Below are 17,835 nucleotides of genomic sequence, written 5' to 3' on the forward strand. Positions count from 1 at the left end.
TTGCTGGATTGCCACGAATAACGGGGATGTGTCACTAAAAAGGTTATTTCTGCTGAAGTGGTTGACTACTTCTTCATTTAATATGGATTGTAGCAACTTACTCATGATGCACAGGAGACTTATATTTACATATTTTTTTAATTATAGAACAACATTTTAATTCGTAATATTGAAACATTAGATTTAATCCTAGGAGTGACATCGTCATCATCGCCATAACCTACAGAGGAAGTAGTTCCCATTTTTCTCCCTATTCGCCAAGTACTCCCACCATTACACAACATATTTTACTCACACGGTACTTACATTTACATCCCTTCCTATTTAACTGATCTATTCACTATTTCACATAGCATTTACCTTCCATTCTTCTATACTAAAAATACTAATGTCTCCCCATACTTGTTCCTCTCATTCTATTTGGCTGATACCAGCCATTCACCTATTCATGGATTAATCGAATTAAACTATTCCCTTTACTTAATAAACACCATGCCAACTTACTGTTCCTGATTACCGATACAGACATATAATTAAATTTTAGCCAACTATCATAATTCAACAGTTTGCTTTGTTTTTCTTACATATCATCAAAATGTACATAAATCCCTAAACAGTTTGCTTTGTTTTTTTCCCCCATATCTGTTTTGTTTATATTCGACCACTGTACACGAATGAGAGAGAAAGAGAGACAGATAAAATCATCTTAATGGCAGAGAGAAAGAGAGAGAGAATCATCGTCATAAATTGACCTCATTACATTGGTTTAACTTGAAAAAAAAATTATGCTATTTCGATGTGGTCGTGGTGAAGCAGAGAAAGAAAGAAAGAGAGAGAGAGAAAATCATCATAACGGCAGAGAGAGAGAATCATTGTCACGGATTGACCTCATTACATTACTGCGTCCAGTTATTTGGTTTAACTTGAAAAAAAAAAACCCAACAAAAAACGATGTTATTTCGATGCAGTCGTGGTGAGGCAGTCGATATTGGATCTGCGTCGCAACACATAGGTTGCCGTTCCGATAGCCATTCTTACCATGAGGAGTTGAGGGTGTCTGTTCGGAAACCCATTCGTAACATGAGGACGTTGGAGGCTGGGCAGCAGCAGAAGCAACAACAACAACCATACTAAAAAATTTTCGGGAGGGGGGGGGGCATTTCCACCGGGCAATGTCAGTTATCGGGTACTGCTAGTAGTTGAATATTTAGAGATTTATACAGAATCGGAATTGGAAATTCAGTACAGAATTGGTAGTTATATCAGAATTGGAAAAAATTTTGGAATCGTCTAGTGTTGGGAGGATTAATCGGAATCGGGAAAAATTAATGTTTATTTTCCGATGCCAAAACAATTCTTTTAATTGTCTTTTTATTTGATTTCGTTTAAACCAAAATCTTCCATTGCTGGTAATAATAATAAAATAATAAATATTTATTGATTTTAAATTACCAGTAAAGCTAAAATCGATAGATCATCTTCCACAAGTGTATTTTGATGTTTAGGAAAATATCTGTATATTTAACATGTGTTTTTTATTTTTTTAGGTAAATAATTAGGGATTTATAAAGAATTGAAATCAGTAATTGTATCAGAATCAGGAATTTAGTACAGAATTGGTAATTGTATCAGAATCAGGGAAAAATATTGGAACCATCCCATCACTTACATATATATATATATATATATATATATATATATATATATAGTAAGTTATAAAATATATATGGCAATTAAGCTACACTGAATATTCCGCATTTCATCCACTCTAGAATTCTTCAGGCTTAAGCGCATAAGCTGAAGAATCCTAGAGTGGATGAAACGCAGAATATTCAGTGTAGCTTATATGCCATATACATTTTATAACTTACTAACTAGCTCTATCTACGTGTTGAGCACTTTTTGAAGTAAATACTTAAAGTTTACGCATAAATCTATACTTTCATATATTAACTTTATGTGAGTAAATTAAGTAGTTATATATATATATATATATATATATATATATATATATATATATAAATATATATATAATAAATATGTTAATCATATATATATATATATATATATAAAATGGAGCCTGTTGAGTGTTGCGCAGTTAACTGGATTTTATATTTGAAAGGAGGCATATAGCATGAAGATGATTAATCCGGATCCAAATCAGAATTGAGAATCAGAAAAATCAGGACTTTTGAGGGTATCGGAATCAGAAAAAAATTGTCTATTTTCCGATGCTAAAAACGACACCTTCTTTTTTTTTCATTTTAATCATCTTTTTTAACTGATTTTGTTTAAAACAAAATCTTCCATTGCTGGTGGCAATAATAAAATAATCAACCAGTTAAACTAAAATCATCCTCACAAAAAGTGTGGTTTACGTTTGAGAAAATATACGAACATGCAGTATGTGTTTTTATGCTAATAGGGAACAAATAACCATTTTATAGCTAAATATTTAGAGATTTATAAAGAATCGGAATCAGGGAATTGGTAATTTTATCAGAATCGAGAAAAATATTGGAATCGACGCCAAATGAAATGGAGAAAAACAACGAAAACAGGTAAAAAAAAAAAAAAAAAAAAAAAAAAAGGTGTTTGTACTGCAGATGCTGACCTTTGTTTGACGGCTCTTGCAGCCATTCTCCAAGGAACACCCTGGCCTGGCTGTGGGAGTTCGGACCCCACCTTGCTCCGCAAGCTGCTGTTTGACCGGGAACTCTTCAGATTATAGCGCGTGCCATTGATCTGAAAATTGAAAGAGCAAAAGCCAAAATCAATCCTGACAAAGAACAATGTTCTACAGTTTTCAATATTCAATTCGAGCGGTTCTTTTGTACAACAGGGGCACATGTAAAGATTTGGTGTTTTGCTTCAGTTAAGGAGCACAAATGAGCCATAATACTTAACTTTCGGCCTCAAACTTTAATTCAAACAAAATTTTTAATATATATATATATATATATATATATATCTGGGCCTTCTTGCCTGAATGTTACACGTAAGGGGCCCTACGTAAGTAGTGATTACGTTGGCTTGTGTGAATTTTGATGAGGGTCACACCGAGTGCATGTCAGGATGACCGAGCTGCAAATGAAATTGTATCCAAGTGTTATGTTATTATTGTTCCCGGAAAATACCAGTTAGTCTTGCTGATATTTGCTTATGATGATCATTGTTGTTTGGATAGAAAAATGTTATTGATGCAAAACACATAAAGATATAGATACCTTCAACAATAATGTCGACTGAAAAGAAAATGCGAAAATAATGACGAGAAGAAAAGAAAATAAACACAAGTGAAGCATGCATGGTCCCCCATGAGTGCACAGTAAACGAGGCATAAAAAAAAGATGACTAAGTTCAGTATTTGCCCCCCCCCCATTTAGCCCCAAAAGTTCCCAGGAGACGTCAAATCCAGGTAAAAATGAACAAACAATGCAATTTTAGGCCTTAATATATGTAAATTTGAGTTCTGCACCATGCAAAAAAAGAAATGACGGTCCATCATTTGTCACCCCCCCCATTTAGCCCCAAAAGTCTCCAAATTTAAATTTGAGTTCAGCATTATGCGTCTCTATGAAGGATAAACTGCTTTTTCTACATATATTAGACATTAAAAGGAGATTATAGATAGATATAAATACCCGTTCACATACGCTTTTTCATGATAAAGCTAGAACCCAGAATTAGATATATATGTGTGTGTGTGTGTGTATATATCTATAATATAAATCTCACCTGTCTGTTTAAATGTATGTATATATGTATATATCGCAAAAATTTTCGACAGAGGCGATGGATTTTCACAAGATCAATATTATTTTGTAGCTTGACCCTTTGGACAACAAATATCGAAAAAATTGGCCAAAAACATTAATTGCTTCACCCTCAACTAGGCACTTTTCTACAGGGAAGGGGTCGCTTTTTTCACCGATATTTTCAAAAGTCATCGCCTCTTTTCGATTGCCTTGCCTTAATTTAAGCCTGCATCACTTCTGGTTTGGCGATGGGTGTAACAGTAAAGACGTCACATTTTTTTTTTTTTCACTTTCTTTATTTCCTTCGCCGTACGGGTTCGAGTCTGCCTACCTACTACCACTTTTTCTTTTTCTTTTTTTTGCTGCTCAACCAACACCCTTACACACATCTCCAGTTTCTTTTCTGCCTTCGCGTCACGGGTTTGAGCCTACTACCACTTTTTTTTTTTTGCTTAACACACACTTTCAAACACTCAGGCAACAGCGGACACCTAGGCTAGTACATACATATATATATATACATATATATATATATATATATAGAAAGAGAGAGAGAGAGAGAGACAAGGCATTCCATCATTTAGGCACACAACAGCTAGACATAAGAATGAGCAAAATTCCTCAAAATATTTATTTTCACATGGAATTACAATTTGGCCAAGATTAAAGTGTAGTATCTGTTCTTCAGATGCAGCATTTGCATTTCTCGTTCTCCTTCAGTGGAGGAGAAATCCTTCACAACTGAGACAATTTTTATTTTTGTACCTTTTCTCCACGTTAAAAAACGACCCTGGTGTCTGACTCTGTCCCGTTGGAAGGCATTGTAAATAGGTACAATCAAGGATCTAAAATCCGTTTCAAAACAGTATTACACACAGAAAACACAAAACATATTACGACCTTAAAAACTCATTTTGGTATAAAATTTAAGATTTTTTTTTAGCTTTTTTATTATATTATTTTCTATTTTTTATTTTAACCCCCCCCCTAAAAAAAAAAAATTATGCCCCCTGGCACTTGCCACCCGGGGTGGACCTCCCTCTGCTAATGCCATGGAGGAGGGGGGGGCACTATATGTATACAGCTTCTCATTTGAAAATTCAAATATTTCAGATTTGCATTAAGTTTTATCATCAGACACAAATATAGCAAGATTCCCTGAATTTAACTTTCCTCATAAGACCCCTTAAGCTTAAATTTTACACATTTTCTAGAATCTAAATCATGTAATGGATTTGGATGAAATATTGGGATACAGTAGACATAACGTTTAATAAAGCTAGATCATTATTTTAATCTTTTTAAGAGGACATAAAAGAGTTGCAGGATGTATTAGTTTTACCCATCCTGGGACGAGTATTCTTCATGCAATGTTGTGAACTTCCGCTCGTTTGAACACTCTAGACTGACTATTGCCTATGCCTGAATTCTGGCCATTATTACTTGTTAATCCCATTCACTCCTGTGGCAATTATTTAGTGGCCCGTAGGTAAAGGCTTAGCGATTGGGGTCCACGGTGGCTTCATGGCTGGGTTTGAATCTCCCAACCAGTAGGAATTGTCACCTCCTACACTGATGATTGCGAAAGCATAAAACATTAGTGTATGTAGGAATAAAAATAATTATTTATATATCTATAAAAGTGAAAGTGTCTGTCTGTGTACATTTCCCTATGCAATAACTCTGTCAATTTTAAGTCTACAGACTCGAAATTTGATATACAGGGTACTGAGATTTGGGAAAATCTTTGTAATTCGTTTTCAGCCAGAAATTTGGTTGCTGGGAGTCAAAGATCAACGATTTGACCTTTGAGAACTCTACAAAACTCCTCTGCCAATTTTGGGTATAAACAATTGAAATTTTAGATATAGGTTCCTTGGACATGTATCTAACTTAATAACTTGATTTGAGTCCAAAATAATAAATGTTAAAGGGTCATAATAGGGGTCAAAGTTAAAAATAATTTGATCTCTGCGGTCTCTATCAAATTACTCAGACAATTTCTAGTCTAAACATTTGAAATTTTGCATAAAGGGTAATCAGAGATAAGGCAAGTTTTTTAATCGGTTTGGGTCAAAAATTTGAGTTACCAATATATAAATGTATGTATGTATGTTTGCATGCCTGACAGAGGCAATGGATTTTCAAAAGATCAGTATCGTTTTGAAGCTCGAATCTTCAGACGACAAATATCGAAAAATTGGCTAAAAACATTTTCTTCACCCTTAACTGGGCACTTTTCTACAGGGAGGAGTTAATTTTTTCGCCGATATTTTCGAAAGTAATCTCCTATTTTCGATTGTCTAGCCTTAATTTAAACCTACGTCACTTCCAGTTTGGTGGTGGTCGTAATAGCAAAGACGTCACATTTTTTTCCTGTTCTTTTCCTCTTTCGCGGTATAGGTTCGAGTCTGCCTTCCTACTACCACTTTTTTTTTTCTCAACACACACCTCCAAACACCCAAGCAATGCTAGTATATATATATATATATATATATATATATATATATATATATATATATTGTGTTATAATGGAATAATTCTAGGAGGAAATCCGGGTATGAGAGCTCAATGTGGTGAACAGAGCAATAAGATAAAAATTATAACACGGAAATTACATAATTGTCGATGCAATAATTTATTTCAACCTTATGGTATTTTCAAGCATCTAAACTAGACAATTACATTTTTAATACTGTAATAAAGAAAAAGAATCGTTTTTTGACGGTCGAGGCCCGATTCTTTTTCTTTCTTTATTTCAATATCAAAAATGTAATTGTCTAGTTTAGATGCTTGAAAATACCATAAGGTTGAAATAAATTATTGCATCGACAATTATGTAATTTCCGTGTTATATTTATATATATATATATATATATATATATATATATATATATACCAAACACCAAAGCAATGCTAGTATATATATATATATATATATATATATATATATATACTAGCATTGCTTTGGTGTTTGGTATATATATATATATATATATATATATATATATATATATATATATATATAAAGATGCTTATACATAGACAAGGTATTCTACAGTTTATGATGAAATTTCTAGGCCTTTTTGAATTTCTTTAAAATGAGTTCAAAATATTTATTTTACAAAAAAACAAAAAAAACAAAATTTCCATCCCATAAAAGATGAGGATGAGTTTGTTCTTATAACAGTAATATTGGTAATAGTAGTGACAGTACAACTAGTTCATGGCCAGCAACAGTTGTGTGAAGTTACAAATACAGCAGTCCATTTTTGTGATTGTGTGTTGACAAAATTCCTTTTCTCTTTGCATTTAATAGAATCAAGGGAAAACTACATTCTTCAGTTGGCCAAAAACACACACAAGTGTGTGTGTGTGTGTGTGTGTGTGTGTTTGATGTTCGTTTGTAAATATTAATCCAATGAAGTTAAAATATTTATATGATAATGCTCAATTACAAGTAGAGATATATCTTAGCATAAATTTTTATTTACGAAAACATTTTTCGCTACACATGTGCATATATGGTTCAGTTTCAGCTTTACACATATTTCAAATGCACGTGGTTAAAAACACAAAGTTCTATTATTAGCTCAATAGTGCATAGAGCTACAAATACTCTTATTTATTTATTTCCCATTATTTTAACTCCATATGTCATAATATACTCTTACCACACAAGCTATCTTTCTTTACTTGACATCTCTCTATCTCTTTCTCATTCACTCTATAAAAAGAAAGAGAAAGCAACTGGGTATACAACTGATGATCGGTTATGTTAGGATAAAACGAAATATATCATATTCCAAAAATTATGTATTAGGTTGGTGCAAAAATAATGTCATTTTTTGACATTCAACTTCAAAAGATCAAAACTCCTTTCAGAATAAACTTTATTGATCGAAATAAGAACCATTAGAATCGACACATTTTTGCCAACGAGAAGCAAGTATATTTATCCCGTTAGCATAGAAATCCGGAATTCAAAAGTTGAGGTTATTAAGAGTGCTCAATAAAAGAAGAGCAAGATATATTTTTATTAATATAAACAAATTTACATGATCGTAAAATTGGGCATGCTTATGTTCCAGACAAATGGTCAGTTAAAATCAGAAACCCTTGTCATGTAACTTAAATGGTTGCTTTCCAAAGAAACCAGTCTTCAATATATATATATATATATATATATATATATACTAGCAAAAGTACCCGTCGTTGACTGGGTTCAAAAACAGCCTACAGAAAATGGACTCTGATTTATGACAGTATGATAGGTTATGAAAAGGAAGGGTTGTAAAGAGATAGCTTCGAATTTGGGGGTATCAAAACCAAAGCAAAATATGATGAAAGTAAAAATAAAATAGATAAACCCCATAATTTATTATACCATACCTGTTCATACTGAAACACTTATCACAATATTATGTGGATCTATATTAAAAAACCTTGTTAAACTTTGTGACATATTTCCATTCTATGGAGGTCAGGTGCGAACAAACACCCCATAATTTTATTATACCATATTTCTTCAAACAGAAACATAATTATCAAAGTATATTTACATAGATATGAAAAGTCTTTATTAAAGTTTGTGCCTATTTCCATTCTATAGAGGCCAGGCGCAAACGCAGACCCCACAATTTTTTTAACTTTGACCTCTATTATGACCCCCTTAACATTTATTGTTTTGGACTCAAATCAGGTTATTAAGTTAGATCCATGTCCAAGGAACCTATATCTAAAATTTCAATTGTTTATACCAAAAATTGGTGGAGGAGTGGTAGAGTTCTCAAAGGTCTAATCGTTGAACTTTGACCCCTTAACAGTCAAATTTCTGTCCGAAAATGGATTATAAAGATTTTCCCAAATCTCAGTACCCTGTATATCAAATTTCGAGTCTGTAGACTGAAAATTGACAGAGTTATTGCATAGGGAAATGTAGACAGACAGGCACGTTCACTTATATATATATATATATATATATATATATATACTTCAAACAAACTACAACATCCTTAAAGACTGTAAATTAAAATTTACAAAGAAATTTATTGTTCAACAGAATACTCCCAAAAATGTTTTATTAAGAAATCCTTAATCCGTGGAGTTTCAAAGAATGCTATTCTACTCTTCAGGGGACAGAAAGATATTAGCAAATTATTATTATTATATCCGAGCTAAGAATTTGCTGGTTATGGCATTAAATGAAACAGAATTTTATGATAGTCATAAAATGCTACAAAAATTGTCATATGTTCAGATCGGTTAAAATATGTGAAAATGGGAAAACAAACCGAATATAGGAAGTTCAGAATGCATGAATATATATATATATTAGGAGTTATATTTAGTACAAAAACAGGAAAAAGTGCTCAATACTTTAGTAAAGCTAAATTTATTTTGACTTGAATTGTCTGAAGAGATTGGCAGGATAATATTATTGTCCTGTCGATTGAAACAATTTGTAATGATTTAAGCAAAAAAAAAAAAACCCAGAGGTTGTCCAATTGTCTACTGTACACTCTTTAGCCCTTATCCTTGAGTGGTCTCTTGGTCTTGATCACTAGTGATGCCTTTGTAAAAAAAAAAAATTTTTTAAATAATAAAAACTTATATATATATAAGTTTTTATTATTTAAAAAAAAATATATATATATATACTTCAAGGCAACTACATCATCTATATATATATATATATATATATATATATATTTCTGAAGAAATATATTTTCTTATTATATATCATTCCTTGTAAAAGAAGCTCAATGTGATTACAGAGCAATATAGAGAATAAATGACAAAAATTTATATTCCAAAATTCATGATGCTGACCATCTTATAATTTATTCCTTTAAATCAGTCAGAATATGGCATAATGGAAAATATAAAGGTAACTGCAGCTTCTCTTCCAATTTTCGGATTTTCACCATGTCGAATCACATTTTAATTCCTTTTGCTGAATTGATTGTTGCTATTTCTTCTGATGAGTTAAGGGCATAATAGATTCACTGATTGTATATAATAATTAAGTGATTGATTTTTGCGCTATGAAACAGATACTGATTTAAAAGAATAAATGGTAAACATCATGAATTTTGGAATATAAATTTTTGACATTTATTCTCTATATTGCTCTGTAATCACATTGAGCTTTTGGAAATTCTGGAATATAAATTTTTGTCATATAGATGATTGGTTGTGATGGAATTTTGATTCTTGCCAACGTGTTTGTTATAATTCAATACCTTTTCTTTTTTATCTATTTTTACTTTTTCTTTTACAAATTAAATTCCTAAACTCTTACCTTGACACTCGTTTTTTTGGTGAACGAATTGTTAACAGTTTTCGACACTTTTTTCTTCCGTTTAGAGTTTTGGTCCATTTTGTTTGGTTCCAGTTTGATCCAGTCATACTGCAAAGTGAACAGGGGGAAAATATAGTATTCAAAGAGTTCAAATTGTAGTGACTATTTAACGTCATAAACAGGTCAGTTCAAAATTCCAAACAGATTCCTGGTCTCAACATAAATATTTACAAGTGCAACATAATGTCAGGACTTGGCCTTCGGGACAAGATCAAAGTGTAGTACCTGTTCTTCAGATGCTGCACTTTAATTTCTGGTGTCTAACTCTGTCCTGTGGGGAGGCATTGTAAATAGGAACATAAATATTTACAAGTGCAAAAACCTTACATCTACCAAAATGTTATGAAAATAACAACCAAGGATTAAAATTGATACATTTGCAGTTCCAAACAAACAAATCAGATATATTACTGCAGCCTCTATCTTGCAGAAGAAACATTGTGAGTCTATCTCTGCTCTATCGTTCATAACAAGTGCTTGACTAAGCTTCAATCTATACCCCTCCCATACAAAACATTCACAACAAGCACTCGTCCAGCTACAACCACTGTCAAAAATTTTCCCCACTCTCTATGTCTAAATCCAAGCACAAATTCCATGAACAAAGTTTTTTTTCCCAGAACTGCCCGCCTGTGGAGCTCTGTACTACAGGTCTGCTTTCTAGCTGATTACAACATGGTTGTCTTCAAGTCCAACATAAACAAATTCTTAATCAAATAATACCCAATTTCCACTACTGACAATTAGTATGCTGTTATCTTACTAACCACATTACACTCAATAATCCTTAGCCTTGGATGGCCTTCAGGCCTTGATAAGTGGTGACTCCCTTGTTAAAAATAAAATGAGAACATGTCCAACATCAAAAGCATTTCAGAAATGTAATAAAAAACATTAAATAAAGAAGAAAAATAGAAAATAATTATTAATTAATAAAATGACCCTTCCTGAAACCAACATTTTCAAGTTTTGTCGGATATCGGATGTTGACAGGCTGAGAGCAGGCTCAAGGGTTTTCAGGAATACTGACAATGGAGAGGTAACTGTAAAACAAAGTCAGTCAATGATGGCACGTAATTGTTGAGGAAGTTGCTTATAGCAGAAGGCCTTCGATAAGGTATGGCATAAGGGCCTACTTCACAAGATTTCCAGCTACGGTATTACTGGAAATGTTTTCTCAATCATTAAATCATGAAAAAAGTAATGCGTTACCATACCAGCCACACCCTTTTTTATTCGATTTTAGGGCACATGTGAAAAAATCCAAAAACCCTTAATATCTCTATAAGGCTTCATTTTTTGAGAAAATCTGATGCCATTTTTGGATTCCTTGGGTCAAAAAACTTACCTTGGTGAATTTTCAGGGCCATATGATTTTTCAATCACAAAATATTCAAAGAAATGACATTACAATATTGTCGCCTGGGCGTCACATTATGTAACTAATGCCAAAACAAAAAAATGCTCTTAATCGGGAACTGCTTGGAGTTATGTGCTCAAATTTTCAGGATTTCTTAGTTCCTACATTGTTTATCTGCAGTGCAAACTACAGCCAGATCTGGGGACATGGATTTCCTATATTTTTGGGTGATTTAACACGGAATTAGCCCTTTCTTCAACTCTTTTACTGGTCCCTTCCACATATTTCTAACACTAACATGAATAGTTTTAAATCCTCTCATAGTATTGGTCATAAATCTAACTGACAATTTTATTAACCTTTATCCCTGAATGGCTTTTGGCCTTGGTTCGAAACAAATATAATTCAGTGTTAAGGAGTTTTATTGATTTGGGGAAATGAAAAACAAAAAATGTCATTTTATACATAACTTTTGCAAGATTTTTTGCTTACAATTTGACATTTTTTAAAACATAATTCAGAGTTGTTTTTTAAAGAGTTTTATTGATTTTGGGAAAAAAAAATAAATAAAAAATGCCATTTTGCAATTAACTTTTTTTTTTACAATTTGACGGTTTTGTTTTCAACTTTATATGAAAAAAAAAAAAAAAAGAAATCCATCAGATTTTTTTTTCTTTGACATTTCTTTTTGGAATGAAAATTATGGTACTTCCACAGTTTAAATCCCGTTTTTCCATGAGTCTCACGAGGCAACACCTGGTGGATGATGAAAACCATCTGGGAAATGCCAAAGAAGCTTATTCACTAAGAAACTGAGCGGCAAAAAGAGACATGGGGAGGTCTGGGGTGTTTATTCCAAAAGCCGTTCTTAACATGGAGAGGTTGAGTGGTGTTTTTTCCGAAAGCTGTTTTTAATATATGGGAGGTTGGGAGTGTTTATTCTGAAAGCCGTTCTTAATATGGGGGTTCTTTTACCGTTCCTAATCTCTTATCTATTTATGAAAGAAATGCCTGTATTTCTTTTATCAACTTATCAAGCCGTATTTATCAGGGTCGTGACAGTCTAGCTAAATGTCTCTTAGTATGTGGATGTGTATATGACACAAATACATACAATAATACATGACGCGAAGACATACCTGGCTTTGCTTAGCTGTAGAGGACTCTTTATCGATCACCTTGGAAGTTGATTCTGTCAACCGAAGACAAACGCATGCCAAACGAACACAAGACGATGACTGTTGTTTTATATATATTTTATTCCAGGTATTCTACAGGTATTATCTCACCAGACTGGAGTGGACCGATGATCTTGGCATGCGGACAAACTGTCACCTCCTTTTTGAGGAGGCCTTGATTCTCACATTTTCTCTCTTTTGTGTCTAGCAATCAACTCAACTAAAATTTACTAAATTTCTAAAACCGGAACCCCTGATACGTCCGATCCGATCCCCCATCTACTTAGCTATGGTGCAGCCGACCGGGTCATTCAGTTTGACATATGTCACAACACTGACCCTTTAACCCTTCTGCCCTATCATTTCCCATAGATAGATAGATAGATAACCTGATTCTGAATAGTTTTTTTCTAACCGGCGTTGCCCGGCGATCACATAACACAAGTTCTTGTTGAGCTGTCGTCTTAAATAATCAAATTCTACCCAATCACCACCATCATTACCAATCATCTCATTAACCTTTATCCTCGAGTGGCTTTTCGCCTTGGTTCATCAATATTTAAAACAAATATAATTCAGTGTTGTCTTTATAACGAGTTCTATTGACTTGGGAAATAAAAAAAATGTCATTTTACGATAAACTTCAGCAAGATTTTTTTTTCCCCTATTTTTTTTTCAATTTTTTTTTTTTCAATTGGACATTTTTATTCTTAATTTTTTATTTTTTTTATTTATTTTTATTTATTTTATTTTTAATTTTTTTTATTTTTTTATTTTTTTTTCAATTGGGCATTTTTATTCTTAGCTTTACGATGGCCTCCCCTGTTAAATGTTGTTCAGAAATCCACACAGATGATTTGTTTATAGTGGTGAAGGCTTTGTGTAGAACCAACCACACTGTTTGCAACTACTGCTAATCCTTGTTGGTGCAGATGATTGCCACTAGACAAAGCACACAGTACAACACAGGTTTTTACATCAGAGTTACCTTCTCCTAGATGAATGTCTTAACTAAGACTAGGGGTGCAATTAATGCACTTCCAGATACCAACTTGGAATTTTCTACGATTCGCCTAGCCTGCCCAAATGGTCACCCATCTTCTTTTTTTTTTCTTTTTTTTTTATTATTACATTTTCACCCAAAACAAGGCAAATTGCCACTTTGGTGTAGGGGGCTACTATCAGGGGCAACAACTACCGGGGTACTATGTAGGAATTTGGGCAGCAAGATGTCAGTCCACGTTACACTTGAACTTCTGCACGTCAGTTCTGTTGGGGAAGCAGGGACCTGGAATGGAATTCCAAAGTCTAGCAGTTCTGGGGAAGAAACTATTGGAGTAGAAAGATCTTTTACATCTAGGGATCTCTACAGTGTGGGGGTGGGATTTAGCAGCCTGTCGGGTTTGTCGAGAGTGCTCACGTCGTGGGGGCACAAGTGCTTGCAGTTCTGGTACTGGCCAGGCTCATTGTTGCTTAACTTCGGTGATCTGGCAAGAACCAGTGTGTCAATGTGATTACGCCATATATCTTAGCTTTCCATATATATATATATATATATATATATATATATATATATATATATATATAACTACTACTTCATTTAATCACATAATATATGAAAGTATAATTTTATGCATAAACTAAGTATTTACTTCAAGCGCTCAATACATAGGTAGAGCTAGGTAGTAAGTTAGGAAAATACATATGACAATAAGCTTAATTACCATATATATTTTCCTAACTTACTATTTTTTATATATATATATATATATATATATATATATATATATATATATATATATATATATATAAAAAGAGAGAGAACTTCAGATTTTTTCTTTTTTTCTTTTTTAGACATTTATTTTTGGAAGGAAAATGATTTCAAGAATAGTGACTTGATGGTTTTAAATTGTGGACATTTTTTAATGGAGTATTGATTTTTTTGGAGACTTTCTCTTTTGTTTTTTTTTTTTAACAAAATGGTAGACATTTTTTTCTGGAATTTGAGATAATGTACAGGATGGCACAGTTTAACTTCAGAATTTTATTTTTTTTATTATTAAAAAAAAAAAAAAAAAAAATTAAAAAAATAAAACTATTTATAATCGTCTGTACCAATGTTGCCCGGGAGTCTTTTTTTTTTTTTTAAATTCAGGTTTTTATACATAGTTTTGTTTTATTTGGTTATGTATTCGTATGATGTGACACAAGGATTTTTTTTAATGGCCTGTAATAATTTCTATCCAGAATAAACTTAATACTAATATCTCTGTCTCCTCTTCTGTACATGTTGAAAAGTTGTATTTGTTTAGCTATAGTGATGGCAAATCATGACCGTGTGGATGAGGAAGCTGATCATCTATATGTAATGTTTTGTTTTGTTTTTGTTTTTTTTACACGGTGGTCACCACTTATCAAGGCCCGGAAGCCACCCAGGGACAAGGGTTATTGCAAGTACAGTACGTTAGTGTGGAGATTTGATGAAGTGTTTACTTAAGGGGGCGGTTCATTAGGAATTTGTTTATGTTGGACTTGAAGACATCCAGGTTGTAGTCAGGTGGGAAGCAGGCAGATGGAACAGAGTTCCACAGGCGTGCAGTTCTAAGAAAGAAGCTTTGTTCATGGAATCCACGTTTTGATTTAGGCACAGATAAAGAGTGGGGGAAATTTTTCAGTGGATTCAGCTAGACGGGTGTTTTTTGTGAAAGATTGGCGAGGGGGACCAGAGATTGGAGTTCAGACGAGCACCTGCCATGGAAATAACGATAAAACAAGGATAGGCTCGCAACGTCTCTTCTGTGGGAGAGAGGTTGCAGGGTAGAGAAAAGGGCATCCCCCACTAAGCCACGAAGTCTATTTTGTACTCTGTCAAGGCAGGATAGGCTGTTTTTAGCAGCTCCTGCCCAGATATGGCAGCAGAATTCCATCCTTGGACGTACTTGGCTTTTCTTGTTGTGACCATTTGGCTGTGATCATAGCATAGTATCTGTGTTAACTGTGGCAGGCAGGGCCAAGGATCAAAACATTATTATTATTATTAATTGATTTGAGCGATGGCAGGTCACTGGATTGGTTATTATGATTAGTAAAATAAACAATTAAAGTGGGAAAAGTGATTGACAGTTGAAATAATAAACAACTACAAAAGAATGTGAAAATAGACATGAACATAATTTTGGTTTGCATAAACAAATAATTAGATTGAGGTTATGTCAGCTGTTGGTCTTAGACATGTGATGAGATTTTTTTTTTTTTTAAATTACATTTTCACCCCAAATAAGGCACATTGCCACTTTGATGTAGGGGGCTACTATCAGGGACATAAGCTACTGAGGTACTATGTGGGGAGTTGGGCAACAAGATGTTGGTTCACGTTACACTTGAACTTCTGCATGTCAGTACAGTTAGGGAAGCAGGAACCCAGAAGGGAATTCCAAAGTCTAGTGGTTCTGGGGAAGAAACTACTGGAGTAGAAGGCTCTCTTACATCTCTACTGTGAAGAGGTGAGATTTTGCTGCTTGTCTGGTTTGTTGGGGGTATTTACGTCGAGGGGGTACAATTGCTTTCAGTTCGTCGGAGCATTCACTGTTAAAGTACTTGTAAAACAGGCAGAGGGATGCTACATTTCGTCGATGGGACAGAGGCTGAAGCTTAGATGACAGTTCAGGACCTATCAGATTGGCGACTCTCTTTTGAACCTTGTCTAAGAGTGAGAGACTAGTAGCAGATGCACCAGCCCAAATATGAAAACAATACACCATACTTGGGGGAATAGTGGCCTTATAGAGGTACAGGATACTTTCGGGCGTTAATAGCTTTCTACCACGGTAGAGAGAACCTTCCTAGATGTAGATTTTCTAGCACGGTAGAGAGAATCTACCTAGATGTAGATTTGGGAAGATTCTAGTCAGTCGTTAGCTTAACATCAGAGAGAACAAGGAGTGGCGTTTTCTCAGGCAGCCAAGATGTGAAGGCATTCTAATCTTTGGAGATGCCACTGGAATCATGAAAATAAATGTTTGTAAATAATCCAAGTATGTGTTGTGTTTATTTACAGCCGTTAAAAAGAACTGTCTATAACTGTTTTGATACGTCCACGTCAATCGTTTCATGTTAGAACTGTTGCATAAATGTTAAACTATACACACTAGACGATTAACTAAATGATACGACGTATATACATACACGCATTTACACATACATGATTATACAGGTAAAATATAAAACCCACTATTTAACATGCATATTGTTTTGGAACATATTCATATACGCACACAATGTAACATCTGGACATAAAAAAAAACAACTTATAGATTAAAGGCTGTAGGTAGAAGGAGAACAGTGAGCAAGTCTTTGAAAAGAAGCTACTGGAATAGGGAACTGTATTACAATGAGCATGAGGTATTTATTAAAACAACAAATTGATGGAGACCACTAGACCAACAAGTCAAACGAGCTGGAACAAAGGAAGCAGAGAATAGATTAGACAATTCTGAGGAACACATACCATAATAATATTAGTAGAAAAGACCTGAGACTGGCAACATCACATTCTTATGAACCCATAGGATATATTAAATACTGCAGATAAAATTAAGCTCAATGGTTAACATTATTGTTAAACAGAGCGTTCACATTTTTTATATGGCAGTTGCTCCAGACAAAGGATGAAACAACTCGATTAAAGGATTAAAAATAGGTTAGTCAAAATGTAAGCCCAATAAAGAAGGAAAGTGTTACATCACTGAAAAATCATCTGATATTATCAGCTGCTTATCTATGGACATAAAAAAATTCATAGCCCAGAGTGTAACGTATTTGGAGAAATATTAATATTTCCAATTACCTAATAATCATAGCATGGAACCTTGTATTCAAGAAGACATTACTATTTCAAAGGTCATCGAAAATATAGGTTGGTTTTTCTCTTCTTTACATATTTTTCCCACTGTTTCAATGGCTCTATGTCAGTTAGCAATTACATCAGCAAGGGTTGAACTAAGTGCAGATCAAAGTGACACAAAACTTAGGAATTAAACCAATTCCCACAAAAGATGACAGAAAGCGAGACCTGAGGGTTAGTTACGAATTTAAAAAGGTTGAAGCAAAAACAAAAAGACGTCGGTCAAATGATGAATGACGTCACAGATATCAAGGCTGACAAAGAAACAAAGG

At 33.6% G+C, this 17,835-nt stretch overlaps 1 protein-coding gene across 2 annotated transcripts in view; it reads right to left on the reverse strand.

Annotated features, from left to right (window-relative positions):
* LOC145267048 (centrosomal protein of 78 kDa-like) overlaps positions 1–17,835 on the reverse strand; it is a 264,312-nt gene that overhangs the window by 28,394 nt on the left and 218,083 nt on the right. For both annotated transcript variants that reach the window (XM_080122992.1, XM_080122991.1), the window contains exons 10-11: positions 10,063–10,170; positions 2,615–2,745 (exon numbers count right to left, since the gene is read on the reverse strand). In XM_080122992.1, the coding sequence (XP_079979118.1) occupies positions 2,615–2,745; positions 10,063–10,170 (239 nt within the window). The remainder of the gene's footprint in view (positions 1–2,614; positions 2,746–10,062; positions 10,171–17,835) is intronic.

Source organism: Euprymna scolopes, chromosome 42 (genome assembly GCF_053919585.1).
Source record: "Euprymna scolopes isolate OS-2025 chromosome 42, ASM5391958v1, whole genome shotgun sequence".
Lineage (NCBI taxonomy): Eukaryota > Metazoa > Mollusca > Cephalopoda > Sepiida > Sepiolidae > Euprymna > Euprymna scolopes.